Source organism: Myxine glutinosa, chromosome 7, assembly GCF_964187855.1.
Source record: "Myxine glutinosa chromosome 7, kmMyxGlut1.1, whole genome shotgun sequence".
Lineage (NCBI taxonomy): Eukaryota > Metazoa > Chordata > Myxini > Myxiniformes > Myxinidae > Myxine > Myxine glutinosa.
This window is the reverse complement of record NC_136267.1, coordinates 109,527,156-109,547,122: the sequence shown is the minus strand read 5'-3', so window position 1 is coordinate 109,547,122 and position 19,967 is coordinate 109,527,156. Positions and strand designations below refer to the sequence as shown.

The following is a 19,967-nucleotide window of genomic DNA, read 5'->3' as shown; positions in this document are numbered from 1 at the left end:
CCATTTAGGTCTCCTCCTACCACAACAACTTCCTCATCTTTCACGTTTTCCATCAGCTTCACTATCGCACCCCGGAACTTGTCCTTCTCTTCATCGCTTCGACCAACCTGCGGAGCATATCCCAAGATGACGTTCACCAAGAGCTTTCCAATCATCATTTTCACCATCATCAACCTATCACTCACTCTCGTCACACTCACCACACTGTCTACAAACTCCTCAGAAAACAGGACACCAACACCATTCATGCCCTCCAGGCACCCTTGCCACATAAACTTGTATTTCTGTCCCTGCCTACACTTCACCATTCTCACACCACTTCCCTTCCATCTCGTCTCTTGCACACAACATATGTCCACTCTTCTTCTGACCAATACTTCCACCACTTCTCCTGATCTCCCTGTCATTGTCCCTACATTCCATGTTCCAAACCTCAGAAACCGATCTCCACTTCGGGCTGTACCCTGCCCATATGTAGTTGTAATTGTCATGGTTCTCTTTTTGAGGCAATGTTTTTATGGCTGGATGCCCTTCCTTACGCCAACCCTCTTCGTCGTCTCTTACAACACGCAGGGATATGGTGTACCTGCATGATTCAAACGACATGACCAACTTGTCGTTGGTCAACGGTCAACGACATGACCAACGACATGACCTGTCAACAACAACGACAACGGTCAACGACATGACCAAACGACATGACCATGACCATTTTCATACTATATGTAGCAATGGAGTTAGATGATATTTGCTTAGAATTTGATGATATTAGATGGTCTGAGACAACCTGGTGTTAATTCAACGGCCAGGAGGGACTCAAACTCAAGACCCTAAGATCTTAAGCCAGCCACCTTAACTGTTAAGCCAACACCAGGCTTGTTTTTTCAAGGTTATATCCCCATAGGTAGTGGAACATATAGTTGAAATCTCACATCGATCCATTCAGCGCTTTCAGAGAAGATTTTTAAAAACTTTTGCATAAAGTCCAATATGGCTGCCAGACCCGGTGACCTAGGGATTAATTGTTTTCAAGCTTTATTCCCAAAGGCTAGGAGATAATATTTGTGGAGAGTCGCATCAATCTAGTAAGCCGATCTGGAGAAGAAGATTTTTGAAGGTTTTAATTTTTGATCCAATATGGCTGCCAAACCATGCGACCTATGAGGTCATAAACTGCGAGCTATACTGGGTATATTTAATGTAATTTTCCCATACACTGTTTGCGTAGATCATGCTCGAGAAATTTCAAACTGATCAGATTAAGCGTTGTACTTGTTGAATTTTGACGTTGTAATGAAGGCACTGATGACATCATCATTAACACATATTTTATTCCCCATTGGGAATTCTTGACGATGTACCAATTTTCAATTTTTTCCCAGGGAGTGATTTCAGAGATATAGAGGTTTTGCCAAGATGTCACCAGTACCACGTGACTTATGAGATTGTAATTATTTTACAATTCTGCATGAGTAATAGCGCCTTTGGTGAAAGATTTGTGGCAATTGCTCAAGCGGATGCAGAGAAAATGGATTTAAAAGAAAATAAACGTCCAAAAACAGCAGAAGAATAATATAGAATAAACATAAGAGAATAAATCAGGTCCCATCCTGGTGAGGCTTGGTACCCTAACAAATACTACTCCACCCTTTATTTCCATTTCATCTCCGGATTACTGGTAAACCCAAGCTCCCATCGTATTCTGACAGTGGCCTTTATTCTGGATTAATCTTGTATATTAAAAACTTAATGAAGTTACATGTGTATGAAGCCTTCAAACTCATTGCCTGGACAGCTGGCCTAACTCCACCCACAATAATTGTAAGCAGCAAAATCATACGTCTGCCATGTTGGTGCTCTGGTAAGCTAGGCATCAGGTGTCGGCCTGTGGGTCAGAGCAATTGCAATCTATCAGAGTGAAATAACCATGATTTATTTATGTGCACATAAGCAGTCGAAATGTTTTTGCTTCATGTACACAAGCCAGGTTATTTTTTTTTAATTTGCGGAGTGATCGGGGCAGTGATTTGTTGCCAATATATACCGCTCAAATAAGGGATGAGCAATTTGTGTAATAAATGAAGGTTTTTGTACATAATTTCCATTTTAGCTTGAGTTGTCAAGGCTGAATAGTGTGAAAATGCAGAAGGCTTGCCCGTCATCATCAATGAACTACCACTCCAGGCAACAATTGCAGAATCTCACCAAATGCTGATAATTCCCAGCATTGCAATACAGCCCATTGACAAGTCCTTCCCATTTGTTTAGCAATAACGTCAATTCCTAGTCCAGCTCACATGTTTGGCAAGACACAAGGTGAAACTTTGCAAAGAGTTGGAGTGTACCTGCATGATCCAGTTTTCAGACATGACCAACTAACTATATGTTGTTGCTTCCCATGAGCCCCAATGAAATGTCACCAACAGAATGCAGACGTATAATTACGTGTGTAACAACAAAGACGTCGGCAGCAATTACAAACTTCAGCACGCCAGATCTATTTATCACAATGACCTGCAACCCAGATTGCCCAAATATTCACGATACTTCCTAACCAGCAGCCCACGGACTGCCTAATAGTGTGGCACAAGTGTTTCGGCACTATTTGCAGTACTTAAACGACTTGCCAGCTCTAATTGGGTAGGGGATACCCATGAAGAAGTTTTGGTCGGAAGTATTTTTTTTTGAAAAGCAGCTGCACATCTTTGTGGTTGAGTTTGAGAAGCGTGGTTTACCTCGGGCCTATTTTTTGGTCATTTTGGCTCCTGTATATCCACGCTTCAGACAACTGATGAGATGGATACAGCAGTCTGTGCAGAGATTCCTGAAAATGACGAGCTACATGCAAGTGTGTGCTGTTACATGGTGCATAATGAGTGTGGCATCGTCAAACCAAATTCGGCCTGCATGAAAAATGGCCGTTGCAGCAAGCACTTTCCAAAGCCATTTGCTGAAACCAAGCTGCATGGGCAGTTTAGTTTATACTTACAAATATTCTTCTGTGTACAGGTCAAGATTGACAAGCAAATCTAATGGCGAAGTATGACAAATACAGTTTACTTGGAAGGCCTGACAAGATGGACTGGAGGTATCCACATCCACCCTTTAAGCTGTTTATCCTGGCTTCATATCCTGACCTCAGCCAATAATGCTACCCCACAGCCTTGTGCTGCTTACGAATTAAGAAGTTTACTTGAAAAGAATGCTCCTGACAATAACAAATGCAATCACTTTTTTTGCATTACTTTGGGTGTGAGCAATAACCATGGAATTATATCAACAATAAACAAGAGAAGAATTGCTTTGTAATACATGTCCCCTACCAAGTTTCACTTCAGTATCAATAAACACATCCCTTTATTTGGGCGGTGTATAATGCCGTGTTTGGTGCTGAAAAAAAATATATAAACAAAATAAAAAGACATAAAAGGTCATAGCCCCCGCTGTGGTTTTAGTAATTGTGTTGTACAGAGTTAAAGGTTGTCAGTTGGCTGTACTAGTGTGACTCGGCACTCTGTGCGCCTAACCACACGTCATTTCAGAGGGATAGGCATCTTTGACCATTTCGGTGTCTTTTGGGTATTTTGTGTCTTCATGGTGTTTTCGGTCTTCAGGGCCATTTGGGTCTTCAGGGTATTTTGGATCATCTGGGCCTTTAAGGGTGTTTTGGGTCTTTATGGTGTTTTGGGTCTTCAGGATGTTTTGGGTCTTCTAGGTGTTTTGGGTCTGCTGTGTGCTTTGGGTCTTCTGTGTGTTTTGGGTCTTCTGTGTGTTTTGGGTCTTCTGTGTGTTTTGGGTCTTCTGTGTGTTTTGGGTCTTCTGGGTATTTTGGGTCTTCTGGGTCTTCTGGGTGTTTTGGGTCTTTGGGGTGTTTTGCGTCTTCGGTGTGTTTTGGGTTTTTGCGTATTCAGGGTCTTTTTGAGCTTCAGGGCCTTGAAGGGTATTTTGGGTCTTTGGGGTGTTTTGGGTCTTTGGGGTGTTTTGGGTCTTTGGGGTGTTTTGGGTCATTGGGGTGTTTTGGGTCATTGGGGTGTTTTGGGTCATTGGGGTGTTTTGGGTCTTTGGGGTGTTTTGGGTCTTTGGGGTGTTTTGGTTCTTTGGGGTGTTTTGGGTCTTTGGGGTGTTTTGGGTCTTTGGGGTGTTTTGGGTCTTTGGGGTGTTTTGGGTCTTTGTGGTCTTTGGGGTGTTTTGGGTCTTTGGGGTGTTTTGGGTCTTTGTGGTCTTTGGGGTGTTTTGGGTCTTTGGGGTGTGTTACGGATTCGGCACTTATTATTATTATTGCTGTTATTATTATTATTGTGGGTTCTAAGTATTATGGGTATTGTTGTTTAAGGGAAATGGATATTGTGGTTAAAAGGTTAAAAGCGCTAATGGTAAAAATGAGACAGGAAATCGGATCGTGACCCGGAAGAGAAAAGAGCGAAGAAGAAGATGATGCGAGGACAGTGAAAGACGTGCCTTGAAGCTCTGTACGGAGCGTGGTTGAGCGAACGTCGCGAGTGGACTTTGAGTCCTTGAAAGGAAGTTCGAGCGATAGGTGATATCGCCGGAGTATTGTGGAGCCTGCGTAGACGGGTATCGGCATTGAGATTCCGGAGAATCCTTGCCTAGAAGCTCTGGCTCGAGTGAGGGCCGTCCGCCATTTCGCCCCGCGCGCTACCTTCATCGGAAAAGGTTTTTGTCGCGTCGGTTGGGCTTATCCTCCGGTGGTTTTCCGGGGACAGCTGTGCAATAAAGCGGCGTCTAAAGATTGCACTGCGGTTCGCTGATTGAACGGTGCTGGTGCACGTCTGGATCGCGTCTTTGGGAGTTCCCTTTCTACCGCAAGTTTGCTGGGTGTTGGACCACGTGACTTCTGTGTCGCTTCAACCGTCTACGCCTCGGTTGCTCTTGATCGGACATTGTTCCAACGATCGCCGGAGCGCATCAACTTCGCCTTGGAGGGTTATAGAGACATTGAGGAGGGCTCGGTTCCATTTCCTGGGAGTGCCGTGAGTTTGGGGTTACCATCTTAAGATATTGATTGTAGGGTTGATTGCCACCATTGTTGTATGGTTCTTTTTGTGTGCTTTTAATATATTATTTGTGCATTGACAACCAAGGGTGTGGTTTCCTTATTGATTTGGATTGTTTCCTTTGATGGTTTCATGGATGGTTTCATTAGTGATTAATTTCGACACGGAATAACATCTATATCTTTCTGCCGGGGTTCCTCTCGGGGTTCGGAGGTTACCGAGACCAGGAGATTGCAGAGGACCCTGTAAAAGGTGTTTTGGGTCTTTGGGGTGTTTTGGGTCTTTGGGGTGTTTTGGGTCTTTGGGGTGTTTTGGGTCTTTGGGGTGTTTTGGGTCTTCGGGGTCTTGGTGGTCTGAAGGGTCTTGGGGGAATTAAAGGGTCGTCAAAGGTCTGAGGGGTCTCAGCAGTCTTAACGTAATTAAGGGGGTTAATTAAGAGGGTGTTAATTTTATTTGAAGAAGAAAAAGACGTTTTCGTCGCATATAAACATAACGACATAACGGCATAACCATATACGTTTGCTCTATTATAATAAAGATTGGATCTGATCTCGAAAAAAATGACGCGCATATGTAAGCCATCATTCTTTATCTGTGTGCATAGATTGAACAAGATCGATCAATGCATGTCCGAGAAATGGTTGAGGACGTGTTCAACATCGGGTTTTTTTACAACTAAAATGGCCGCCAGTCGGCCATCTTTGATTGCATCGCGAAACAAAACGATGTGCATATGTATGCCGTCATGTGTTGTCCTTTTGCCAAGTATGAACAAAATCGGTCCATACATCTCCGATATATGGTTATGGACGTACAGACAACAACAAATCCATGAGCTCCCGTTTCAGACTGTCCAACGGGGGCTAATAACCGGATGTACATACATGAAGCAATAACATGCGTACAGCTTATGGGCATTATATAATGCATCGTGGTTACATACCTGGGATCATTCCAATTGCACTGGGCCATGGACTATAACACCTAGGCCTAAGTAAGGCCTGAGGCCTGTCAATCTGTGCTGTTTCATGGAATGAGGGTGCATGCTTTGTATTGGGGTGGAGTCAGGCCGGCTGTCCAGCCAAATGGTGTAAAGCAGTGGTGTGGAGTCAGGGCAGCTGAAAACTAACCCATGTATAATATGTGATATTTTCTAAGTTCAAAAAGAGCATAACTCATTTTGCAGTAGTATGATAATGTTGGTTCTGAACCCTCAACAAAAATTAATCAAATGATTTGATTTTATCAAAAAAAACACTTCAAGATCATTGGAATATCTCCCAATGAAGTTGAGTCTTTGGGTCTACTTATTTCACAACACAGGCAGGTGGGTGGTCTCTGTTTTCTACCGCCTCCTTTCTGGTCTTCACCTTCCGCTTTTTTTTTGCTTTGTCCTTATCAAGTTTCTGCAGGGTGCACATGGTCCACCAGCGACCACCTTCTGGTAGAACTCCCAAAATCTAGAATCACCTTCACTCATTCGTTCCTCTTTTTTTTTTTCCCCCTACCTGTGGAACCAACTTACACATTCTCTTCAATCTCATTCTTCCCTCCTTGTTTAATCAAGCTGGTGTTTTTTCTGCATCTGGATTTATTCCTCCCTGGAAGCAATTATCAGGGTTGCCTATTTGTGGTGGTTGTATCCCCCAATGCAAGTCAGGGGCCAAATCATCCCTTCTCTTCCCTGCTGCCTGGATTTGTCAGGGCAGCGTGGCTATGGTCAGAGCACCGGTCGGTTCCCATGGACTCCCTCTTGTTTCTTTTCTTTCTTTCTCTCTGTTCCTCTCCCTCTCTCATGGCCGTGGCCTCACAAAAGTGGGGGTACACCATCTTGGATGTGGGGGATTTCTGGGTCGCTCCTGGGAGATCGATCAACTGTCTCTGTACTGTGGACCTTTTGAGATAACTGTCCAGGGATAAACAAAACGACAACCCTCTGGAATGTATTGACTCTGCACACAACACATTTGCTTCTTGAAGGTTGTCCATTTCTGTGGTGCTGATTGCCCTCTTGATAACTTATCCCAATCTAGAACACCTAACTCTAATTAGGGAAAGCCAACTGCTCCTGGACTACTGCTCCAACTGATCCTAGCTGCTCCTGGACTCTGTGTCCTTCTCTCCTGACAAGGTGAATAAGTTTCTGTCAATCCTCGATTCTGTAACTGGACCAGACAGCATCAGCCCACAGGTCCTAAAATCCTGCTCTGCCGCTCTTTCACACCCTCTCTCTCTATGTTCTCTTCACCCTCTCTTTTGCTCAAGGTCATCTGCCATCAGCTTGGAAATCAGCCAACATTACCACTTTACACAAAAAATGTGCAAAAACAGATCCTTGCAACGACAGACCAATCAGCCTGCTCCCAATTATCAGCAAAGTCATGGAATCCATCATTGCTTCAGATATTAAATCCTTCCTCTTCTCTAATGGCTTGATCTCATCATCACTTTGGTTTCAGACCAGGTCACTCTACTCTGGACAATGGACATGCTGCTTCTACTGTCTCAACAATGGATGGAGGTCCTCAATGTCAAACAGGAAATTAGAGCTGTCTCCCTTGACATATCACGTGCCTTCGATGCGGTCTGGCACCCCGCCCTGGTCATCAAACTCTCCTCCTATGGCATCCATGGAAATCTCCACGCTTAGCTTGCGAACTTCCTCTCTTGTCGTAGTCAACGTGTGGCCCTGAATGGATTTCTCTCATCTCCCCTTCCTGTTCAGGCTGGAGTTCCCCAAGGCAGTGTTCTAGGCCCTGTGCTTTTTCTGGTCTTCATCAATGATCTCTCCGACTCTCTGGAAAATCCTCTTCATCTCTTTGCTGATGACTCCACTCTCTGCCGCTCCGTACCTCATTCCTCAGATCGCCAGTCTGCAGCCTCCTCACTCTCTGCAGACCTGGACAAAATCACAGACTGGTCAAACAAGTGGAACATGTCTTTCAATCCTGACAAATCTCACACTCTCACTATGTCTCTCCGAAAAGACCATCTGGACAACCCTCCCATCTACTTTCTCAACAATCCTCTCCAAGAAGTTATGTCACTCAAGCTCTTGGGTCTCACTATTTGCCATGATCTTTCCTGGGAAAACCACCTTTCCAAGCTGGCCTCCAAAGCCAGTCGCCGACGGGACATCCTCCGTTGTGCGATGTCCTTCCTTCGCACACCTGAGCTCCTCACCACATACAAGGTTTTCATCCGCAGCTCAATGGAATACTGCTCTCCCCTCTGGGCTGGTGCTCCTGCCTCACACCTAGCTCGGCTTCACGCTATTGAAACCAAAGCTTTCAGAATCATTGGAATCGCCCATGATGAAGCTAACTCTGAGGGTCTCTCACTCACTCAACGCAGGCAGGTTTGTGGTCTTTCTGTCTTCTACCAACTCCTCTCCGGCCTTGCTCCCCCAGCTCTGTCCGTGCTCTTTCCCCCAAATATTCCTCGAGGTCGCACAAGATCTGCCAGCAACCCTCTTCTGGTGAAACTGCCAAAATCAAGACTCTCTGCTCACCTTCACTCTTTCATTACTCTTTTCTCCTGCCTCTGGAACAAACGCCCTCACTCTCTTCAATCCCACTCCTCCCTCCAGGTCTTTAAAACAGCTGTTCACCACCATCTCTTATCTTCCCCCATCCAAAACCTTGATCTTTTCTACCCCTGCTAATTCACCCCAGATCCACTTTTTGAAATACCAACTTCTTTCATGGAAGTCCGAGCAGTGTCCATGTGTTTTATTTATCTCCCAACCCCCTCCCCCCCCCTTTCCCATGCCTCCTCCCCCCCAAGCCCTCTCCCTCCCACAGATCTCCCTGCTCTCATATGTTGTACTTGTGTGCTTTCCCCTCTCTCCCCATCTTGCCTCCCGCTCCCTTTATTGTATGTTTTATGTGTCTGTTTGTTTTTTTCTGATTAATGTTAGCTCTTACGCGAGCCTCAATCTTGTATACAAAAAAACAAACAAAAAACAACAACTCTGTCCTCATTCCCTCAATGTTAGCCTTCCTGAAATCGAATAGCTTTTTATTTTCCCAAACTCTAATTCTGAACATAATCCTTACATGCACTGTGTTATCGGCACTGGTCCCTACATTCTCCTACCTTCATCTCCTCCACAACATTGGGAACATTACTTAGGAGGTTGAACACTGCACTCCCTTTCATGGGCTTTTCTTCAAACTGGCTTAAAAAAACAATCCTGGAGTAGAACTAGAAAATCATCATCTGTTCTACCCATTCCCTGTTCCTGGACCCAATGCAGTCTATCCTGGCAAATAAAAATCCCCCATAATCAACACACTATGCTAACCACATTATTTTCTGAATTATACACTAACCCTCTTCGCTGATAATCCCCCATACCAAGAGCTCTATATACACATCCTCCAAGTATCTTACTATTCTTAGTCTCCAACCTCAATCAACATAGAATCCTCTACATTAATGCACTCCTTATTTTATCGATTTGATTGTGCAGCAATGCAAATGTCATGCTTGTATTAAGACAAATTCAAGGGAACAGTTTGTGATAACACCATGTTTTTATGGGTAATCTCACCATATCAGATGCAGAGTACTGGTTTTGCCACAACCGTACTCCTGGCATTTGATTGTGGCCACAGCCATGAAATTTAGGTTTTAAAATAATCAGGTGCTGTCGAACTGATGAAAAATATTGCTGTGTTCAAAATGTATGACTTGTATGCCTTCAACAGAACAACCTCTATTTCCTGGAAGATATATGAGGCATATCAATGATAAGAGAAACAGGAAATGGAGAAACTATGGAGGAACGTACTCGGACAAACCCAGAATGGTGGAAATTGCTTGGCCTTCCTTGCCTCAAACTGGATGGCTCCCAGCATACCTTTGTTGGCGGCAACACTCCTTCAATGCTTACTTCCACATTAATTCGAGATTTTTGATTTCAAACTTGAGAAACATATCTTATACCCTGCAGTCTCTTCTGGGGCCTCTTGTTAGATCTGCATGGAACTCATTTGTTCCAATCAATTTTCCATCCTATTATGCTGTACATGTTGGTGGTCGATGGTTCCGTGCCTGGGTGGAAGTCACCTCCAGCAATCGACTGTTAGCTGAACTGGTGGACTATGGCTGTCGAGGGTATGTCAATGAACACCAGCTTGCTCCGCTACCAAGAGAATGTACACGGCTGCCGGCACAGGCTGTGTGCTGCTGGATTGGCTGGCCGATCTTGATGGCAAGGAGTAGGGGCTTCTTATCAAAAATTCCTGTCCAAGAGTTCTGCTACAACTGCCCCATAAATGTTTTTGTAAGACAAGAAGCTGCTCAGAAATGGTCTGCTATGATCTCTTTTGAAAATGGCTTTTGTGTTGATGTAAAAATCGGCCAGTTTTCGATTGGCATTGAGTATTGCAGAGCACTTCTTTCTTATGAATACCTGACTTCATTGGAGATTCTCATTGGATGGCAACCAATACCTGCGTTAGATTTTTGCTGAAGGGGAAATGTGTCATGGAATTTTGTGTCAGGTTTATTTAGGGTGTGGTTCCTGTCATTTCCGCATCAAGAATGAGTGTATCTCTTGTTTGTTTGTTTTTTTGAAAATGTGACACTGCTTATTTGGATGATACATGTCAGTGAAATATGATAACAATTTGACTTTTGTCTTTTAAAACATTTTTCTGATGTCATTTGCTAAGTAACTATTTGTTTGTACTGCACGCAACGACTCACCTTCGGAAATTTGGCAATTGTAATTCGGGGAAAAAACAAGTATGTGGAAGGAGAAGTGTGAGAGGAGGAAAGAATGTAAAATAAGTTTGGAGGAGCAAGCGGAAGGGACCAAACCAGCATGTTAGGGGCACACCAGGGGCATGCTGAGGTAAAAATTTGCTATTTTTTACCGATGTGAAACAAAGTTGTATAATCAAGGAAAAGGGAGATGTATTAATGTTTTTGTATGCCTTTTGGTGTTTGTGCAGTCTTTATCTGCCTTTTTCACTGTGCCGACCAATTTAATAAAGGCTAATTGTTTTTCTTATTGTTAATGGATTTGACTGATTTGGGCATAGATTTGGAGACGATGTCCAATAGTCTTCACATCTTACACTTGTGAATATTTGATCATGGATGCTCACATGTGAAGACTTTAAAAAATATATAAATTAAACTATCGAGTCGAGATCAAGAAGAGGCTGAATCGGGAGTAGCAGGATATATTGCTCAGTTTCCTCGTTCAATATCGAGCCATTTTCTCCAAATATAGCAGTGATATTGGACAAATTGACTTGGTGAAGCATCAAATTGATACAGGCCAGGGCAGACCTATCTGGCTACATCATCAGAGGCTTATTTTTGCCAGGAAGGATGAAGCCCAAAGGCAGATGCAGGAATTGCAGAAGTCCGGCTTGATGGAGACATCTCTTAAGCCCATGGTCACCACCTTTATCTGCGTCCGGCTTGATGGAGACATCTCTTAAGCCCATGGTCACCACCTTTATCTGCGTCCGGCTTGATGGAGACATCTCTTAAGCCCATGGTCACCACTTTTATCTGCGTCCGGCTTGATAGAGACATCTCTCAAGCCCATGGTCACCACCTTTATCTGCGTCTGGCTTGATAGAGACGTCTCTTAAGCCCATGGTCACCACCTTTATCTGCGTCCGGCTTGATAGAGACATCTCTCAAGCCCATGGTCACCACCTTTATCTGCGTCTGGCTTGATAGAGACGTCTCTTAAGCCCATGGTCACCACTTGTTGCATTGATGATGAAGAAGAAGGATGGTTCCACCACATTGAAATCTGGTTATTTCCAGGTGGATATGGACAAGACGGATAAGGACTCTTACTTTATTGGCAAAGGTCTGCCCCGCTCACCTACACTCCATCGATTATGTATTTGCATAATTTGTTGTGCAACCCTCAAGACTCTGCTCACCTTCACTCTTTCATTCCTCTTTTTTTTCCCGCCTCTGGAACAAACTCCCCCACTCCCTTCAATCCCACTCCTCCCTCCAGGTATTCAAAACAGCTGTTCACCACCATCTCATATCTTCCCCATCCAACACCTTGATCTTTTCTACCCCCGTTAATACACCCCAAATTCACTTTTTTCAAATTCCGTCTTCTTTCCTGAAAGTCCTTGTAGTGTCTAATTGTTTTATCCCATGCACCTTGCCCCAGCCCTCTCTCTTCCACAAATCTCCTGAAGTCCCTGTTCTCTACTGCGGTTGTGCTTCCCTCGCCCCCCCCCCCCCCCCCTTGTCTCCCACTCCCTTTATTGTATGTTTTATGTGTGTTTCCATTTCTGTGTTTTATGTGTTGGCTCTTACACGAGCCTCACCTTTGTATACAAAAAAAGCCTACATCAATTTTCGGTGATGCCGTTCACATTGCACAATAGTGGGGCAACTTAGCATAACAATTGTGCATTTTGTGAGGAAAGCACCAAATTTGGCACACTAGTAGACTATCATATTATGAAAAGATCTGGATATTGGGCCATCTCAGATTCAGAGATTTGATTTTTGCAATATTTCGATTCGATTGGGATCGAAGAGAACACCTTCGTCTTCTGTACAGTGGAGTTGCCAGCCCTGAATTCTCTGGCTACATCTGGGTGCTTCATTGGGAGTGCAACCATGTCCCTCAGGTGAACAGGGACCCACCTGGCATAGTGTGTGTGGTCTAAGGCATGGAACCATGGGACCAGTTCTGTCAGGGCATCAAGGTACATCGTGAATGAAGCCTGCCGCAGAGAACGCACGTAGACCAGTACCAACATCTCTAGTTCCAGCACAGTTGCCCAGTACTGAAAGTTGGGAATGTCTTCTCCTCTCTGGTGACACCAGTCTTCGAACTCAGGCAGGTCTTCTGCATCATCAGCATATGTCATACAGTGGCGTTCATACGCACGGTGTTGCAGGATGTGCAGTGCCGCTGCAGTGATTTGATGAGCTCTTCTTGTGCGGGTGACGTGGGCAGCTCGCAGGAAGGAGTCGGCCGTCCCTGGCGTTGCAATCTCAGCTTGCAAATCTGCAAATCTTGCAAAAATCAAATCTCTGAATCTGAGATGGCCCAATATCCAGATCTTTTCATAATATGATAGTCTACTAGTGTGCCAAATTTGGTGCTTTCCTCACAAAATGCACAATTGTTATGCTATATTTAGCTTAGCTGCCGGACTACAATGCTCCAGCGACTGGGCATGGCAAACATACATTATGTTTGGATTACTTGCTCATGGAGGCCAAATTTTTCAGACAATAAAAAACGGTGCCTTGTTTTTGTGTTTATTTCACCAACATGTTACTTTTTTAAGCTGGAATTTTGACTTTCACTTTTATAAAACGAGACGTTGTTAAGACCAAAAGGACACTGCACCAACTACTCAATTCTGAAGAGCTTTGTGATGGAAAGCCCTCTCAGCTTTTGATCATAATTTCATCTCCCAGTTCATGACGGACTTGAAGCACATCATCACTTGAAGCCAGAGTTGACGTAAATACTCTGGAGGCATCTAACATCATCCATTTCGCTACCATAGTTGAAGCCCAACAGCGTGATGATGAGCTGCAAGAAATATCACGAAGAAATACCACTTCCTATTTCTGAGGGTAAGATTATCTGTGACGTTTACACAGGTAAGCCTCCCTCTACAGAATTTGCCTCACCATGGCATCAGAGCCACTCAACATTTAGTGGCTCAGCATTTTGGCTGGCAGGGAATTAATCGTGACGTCAGAGACTGGTCCAGGACATGAATGGCATGGCATGTCAGAGATCCAAAATGCATCGATACATCAGGTCTCTTCGCACGTTTTTCTGTACCGGACACCAGATTCGACCACGTTCACATCAATCGAGTTGGACCTCTACCTCCATGAAATGGCAACACACACTTGCTCACATGCATTGATGTTTTACTCGTTGGCCAGTCGCAGTACCCATCCCTGATCAGACAGTAGAGACGGTAGGACAAGCATTCATCTCACATTGGGTAGCTGTGTTTGGTGCACCCTTGGCAATAACCACAGACCGAGGTGGTCAGTTTGAATCAGCACATTACTAAGCTCTGTCTGAACTACTTGGCAGTAGGAGAACCCGAACCACAGCTTATCACTCTTCACCTAATGGTCTTGTGGAACGATTCCATTGACAGTTGAAATCGTTTCTTGAAAGGCCATGCAAATACAAGATGGACGGAGAGTCTTCCTATCGTCTTGCTATGTATCCGAACTGTGGTTAAGTCCAACCTAAGTCGCTTCACTGCTGAGCTACTCTCAAGTTGCCAGGACAGTTTGTGGCACCTAGTCAGTTGAATCACGACTTGGATTCCAGCAAATATGGATGTAGACTATGGATGCACAAGAGAAACCTGGAGCTGACACCTACCAGGTTAGAATACAGGCAAACCCAGGACAATTCCGAGTTGTACTCGTGTTTGTGTGACACGACACGATGCGGAAGCCACTTCAACTTCCGTATGATGGACCATTTGAAGTCAACCGTCAAATTGACAAATTTTTCATTATTGTCTACAATGGGCAATGGTAAACATGATACTGTCAGCATTGACAGGTTGAAGTCTGTCGTGGAGTGGAGCATGGTGTTATGCTTATGTATGCATAACAACAGTGGAGAACTGGGATATCGGGAGATCTGTGGTAGAGGGCTGGTACATGGGATAAACAAGATGGACACTACAGGGACTTTCAGGAAAGAAAACCAAATTTGAAAAAAGTGGATTTGGGGTGTATTAATGGGGGTAGAAAAGATCAAGGTTTTGGATGGGGGAAGATAAGAGATGGTGGTGAACAGCTGTTTTAAAGACCTGGAGGGAGGAGTGAGATTGAAGAGAGTGTGGGACTTTGTTCCAGAGGTGGGAGAAAAGAGGAGTGAAGGTGAGCAGAGAGCCTAGATTTTGGCAATTAAACCGTAAGAGGGTTGCAGGCAGATCTTGTGCGACCTGTAGGAATATTTGGGGGGATAGAGCACAGAGAGAGCTGGGGGAGCAAGGCCGGAGAGGAGTCGTTGACAAGACAGAAAGACCGTCGGTAGAAGACAGAAAGACCACCAACCTGCCTACGGTGAGTGAGTGAGAGGCCCTCTGAGTTAGCTTCATCGTGAGCGGATGAAAGCCTTGTATGTGGTGAGGAGCTCAGGTGTGCCAAGGAAGGACCGCACGACGTAGGATGCCCAGTCGGCGACTGGCTTTGGAGGCCAGCTTGTTCCAGAGAGGAGTCGGTAGAAGACAGAAAGACCACCAACCTGCCTGCGGTGAGAGATTGAAAGGCCCTCAGAATCAGCTTCATCTCAGCTTTTGTAAATAGAGTTAGTGGATTTGAGTTTTGTGTTGACAGTTTTGAAAAGTGCGCCCATAGTTTAAAAAATATTGTGTAAGCAATTGAAAAAAAAGCAGTGGGGCTGATTTTAAAAAAAAGAACCTTACGGAGATCTTAAAACCATCCCTGGGAATATTAGCACAAACGAAATGCGGTCGGAAGCTGTGCGAGGCTTGTGACGATCCTGAAAAAAGCCCTCGGAACAAAACTTTGAGAATATGAAAACTTCACAAACTGGTCCATAAGTCATGATCCTTTACTGACACTTCGAGTGGATACTTCGAGACCTGGAAGTGCTCCGTTCCACCTTCTGAAACGCGCATTTGGATATAACAAGCACACACCATTGCACAACATTAAATGATTCAGACAAAAGGAGCACACGCATTTATTTAAGCGTTGTTGTATAAAGGACGGGTCCGATTGTCCCATATTAATCCCATATTCATCGAAGGCACAATTTATGACCTAAGAGCCGAGTCAAGTGCCGATCATCTTTGACTATTTCATGACAAACGAACTTTCAAAAAATATTGCTCACATTCGATGAATAAGTTGTTGCTTTATTTGCATTAAAACCTTTTCTTTGCAATTGTGAAGGTGTCCCTCATTTGGTAGACCACCGGGTACATCGTCATTGTCCAAAATTACATAAAGGTAAGGCTTTCACAATTGCCTGATTCAATCATTCCCCATGCATGTTTCATGAACATTCCTAACAAGCGACTGCAAATGCACTTTGTGATTTTAATGTTTTATATCTGTTCTGCATCGTATTTATATTTTATACTCGATGCAGCGTCATCTTTTGTTCCAAAATTCCTTTCACGTAATTATGATATAAATGGTACAAAATTCATCAAAGTGTCAGTTTTTTACTGGAATTTTTTTTCTCCTATCGTCGTATTGTCTTTGACCAAACTCATGACGAAGCTGTCGAAAGAATAACGGAGCAGCAAAATTGGTGACAACTAGAATTGCAGACATTAGCAAGTGAATCTATACTATAAGACATGTTTGTTTGTCTGTCTGTCCATGTTTCTCAGAGATGGCTGAACGGACCTTCGTCAAACTTTCAGAGGTTTACCGGTGAGTGCCTGGAGAGTGTTTTAGGCCAAAAAAAAAAGAAAATTTGGATTTTTGGGGGGGATTTTTGGGGTTACTTTAAAAAATTGTTCTATAGTATCTAAGCCTTTGTTTAGTAATATTATGATTCACCTATGTGGAAGGTAATATTAAATGATCCTTGACCCCATTCCTGAGTAGGTTAGGGAAGTGTTTTAAACCCCCACAAAAAGATTTGAAAAAAAACCCTTCAAAATGCCATCTGGATTAGAACAGCCTTTTTTTTTCTTTTTTTTTTCTTTTTTTTTTTGAGTTTTGGTATAGTGTATCACCTGGTATAGTGTATCATGAGCCTTCATCTAGAACAGCTAGATTAGTCATCTCTGAGGGCCTTTCACTCACTCACCACAGGCAGGTAGGTGGTCTTTCTGTCTTCTACCAACTCCTCTCTGGCCTTGCTCCCCCAGCTCTATCTGTGCTCTGTCCCCCAAATACTCATACAGGTCGCACAAGATCTGCCTGCAACCCTCTTCTGGTGAAACTGCCAAAATCAAGACTCTGCTCACCTTCACTCCTTCATTCCTCTTTTCTCCCACCTCTGGAACAAACTCCCTCACTCTCTTCAATCCCACTCCTCCCTCCAGGTCTTTAAAACAGCTGTTCACCACCATTGCTTGTCTTCCCCCATCCAAAACCTTGATCTTTTCTACCCCTGTTAATTCACCCCAGATCCACTTTTCTGAAATACCGACTTCTTTCCTGGAAGTCCTAGCTGTGTCCATGTGTTTTTTTTTGCCTCTCCCACCCCCCACCCCTTCCCACGCCTCCTCCCCCCAAGCCCTCTCCCTCCCCCAGATCTCCCGATGTCCCTGCTCTCAAATGTTGTATTTGTGTGCTTCCACCTCTCTCCTTGGGTGTCGTGGTACGACCCGGGTCCCATGGGGGGGGGGGGTCTGGTGGCGGGGTGGCATCCCTTGTCCGTCGAGGCGCCGCCCGAGCGTGTGTCTCGGGCCAGCAGGGTCACTGGACCCTGGAGGGGGTTGAGACCTCTGGGGGTCCGAGGTGGTTTCTTACAGGCACCTGGTATGGTGTATCATGAGGCCCATGAGGGGGAGGTGTTGTGGGCCGCGCTTTGGTGGCAGCACCATGGATGGCCAACAAGGGCCTGATGTCGTGACTGCCCAGGCATGCGGCCTGACAGCCTCTCCCTGAGACTCTGGGACAGCCAGCATGTGATGACCTGCCATGCTGCGCTGGTCTATGGACGCGGATCGAACCGCATGGACAGGTATGGATTATAGCCCACGGGACAACCATTGGGGCATCTGTGGAACGTGATGGTGTGAGCATGATCTTCCACATATTATCTGTTGTGATTTGTGGACTCTTGGCTTGGGAAGAGAGCCATGGGATAAATCGGGAAATTGGAACGAGCCGAGCATATGGGGCCATGCTCGTCTGGCAAGTGTATGGAGAAGCGCCCTTCTTTGGTGGAAATAGTGAATGGTGGAAAAATTGGCATGGTAATTTGAGGGCTAGATACAAAATTTAAGGGTGAATTTTGTGAACCCATGGTGGACACTGGGACAGTGACACCATTATTGATCCAGGTGTGTTAGACCACAGTGTTGGAGGCTGGGACAAAATTGATAGAGTAGCAGGACACAGCCTTCATCTGGCTACGGGGGTGACAGCGCCAATGTTGGGATGTGGGGTTGTAGCGATGGTGTTGGGCAGTCTGGAGGTCAATGTGGTGATGTGGGTGGCTGAGGTGTGTGGCCACGTCTTCTGGGATTGAGTCTCCTGGTGGAGCATGGCTGTTGACTAGACCTTGGGCGTGGTCATATGTGGGTGGGTATTGGGGGCTGCATGTGGTCGGACTGGGGGATGTGAGAGATGCAGGGGACGTGATGCGGATGCGATGCACTGCGACCGTGCCCCCCAGGTCCAAGGCCTTGGGAATGGCGGAGTTGGCAGCAGGTGCTGACTGCATTGACAAGCCTGGGCTAGTGGAGCCGTGGTCCTCGCAGGGGGGCCGAAGGATGGATGGTGGGTCGCACCCTTATGGACACTCGTGGGCCATGTTGGCGGTTCGGCTGCTCAACTTACACGATAGCACTTGTATAGTAGAGGGGCGGTGCTGTCGTAGCCAAGGGTAATAGTGTCGTAAAGGTCACCGGAGGAGGTGGATCCACATGCTTGCCAGTACAGCTGGATAAAAAGAAATTTGAGGAAAATTGATAGGCCACATGGGATAAATTTTGGATTCGGCAGGGTGGATGACATTCTTGGACCTGACCAACCTGCGACTACCTGCACTTATGGTAAGGTGAGGCCTTGATGCTTACTGCCCCAGGGTTCGGTACTTGCTTATAAATTTAGACATGAGTAATTTGGAGTGGGGCCTGGTGAGAGTGATTACATGGTTGGTGAGAGGATCGGAGCGTGTGCCACAAAGCGTCTTGTGGGTAGCGTTTGTTTATGTGTGAAGGTTTTGTCTTTTGGTGTGGTTGTAAGAATGGAAATTGAATTGTGGTTGAAGAGTGGAGTGTGAATGTTGGAACTCACGTGTATGCAGGCCATGGCAGTATCTCTTTATTGTAAAATGTGTTGAGAATTGAATGGCAGCGGGGAGGAAATGTCATTTTGCATTTTGTGTGTGGGGAAGGTGTGTGTGTGTCCACAGGTACGGATCAAGCTCTGTAGGAGGGGTGATTGCGGCCACCCCGAGGTCATTTGTCCCTGGCAGCCGGTGGTGTCTGAAATTTGAGACCCGTTTGTGGGGGTAGGTAATGAAATACCTTAGTTCAGGTAGAATTGTATAGATTAGCGTGCTCCGTATGCCGTGTAGACACCTCAATGTGACTAAGTAGGCCCGGATGTTGTGTAAGTGTATATTTGTCTCCATGCAAGGGGTGGAGCTATGCTAATTAGCGATGGTATAAGGGTCGATTCCCTGTGTGTAGTCGCCTCTGTATTTTTTCCCTTCGTACCTTATGACACTTACACCACCAGTCGTGCGATCAGCATCTACAATTAAATAACGCAATCGCCGACCGGATCCGGATTTACACCACCCAGCTCAAATCCTCTCGATGGGCATCAAGAAAGGCCATGAGGCCCCGCCCCGAGAGGAACAATTGGTCATGGCCATAGACTGATGCGCTCGGTGACTGGAGCGCAGGTGACGTCACGGAGATCATTTGAGCACGGGAGCAAAAAAAAGGCGAAGCAACCGCCATCTTGCTCTCTCTCTCTCTCTCTTTCTGTCCCGGGCTGGTCACAAGCAGTCGCGTTCGCATGCTCTCGTTTGGGTGCTGGGCACGAGCAGTCACACTTGTTCGCTCTTTCCTCCCCTGGGCCTTCGGTATGAGCGGTCACGCTTGGCCTCATACCAGAGTTGTGAGGAGAACGTGAGGAGCCCGGTGGATCATGCCGATCGGCGGAGGAGAGATTTTTGTGCATTTCCCACTCATTGACTCAATAACCCATTTGACGACCGCCAGGGTTTGAGGGCTGTTTGAGGAGACCAGAGCTGAGTATCAACTAATGCTACACACC

The 19,967-nt window shown here is 45.4% G+C and overlaps 1 protein-coding gene across 1 annotated transcript in view; it reads left to right on the top strand.

Moving 5' to 3' along the window:
* The window catches only part of LOC137430619 (uncharacterized), a 41,380-nt gene extending 30,379 nt beyond the window's left edge, over positions 1 to 11,001 (top strand). Inside the window, exon 6 of the mRNA XM_068121424.2 lies at positions 9,728 to 11,001. Within this exon, the coding sequence (XP_067977525.1) occupies positions 9,728 to 10,494 (767 nt within the window). The 3' untranslated portion in view covers positions 10,495 to 11,001. The remainder of the gene's footprint in view (positions 1 to 9,727) is intronic.
* Positions 11,002 to 19,967: the final 8,966 nt, after the last annotated feature.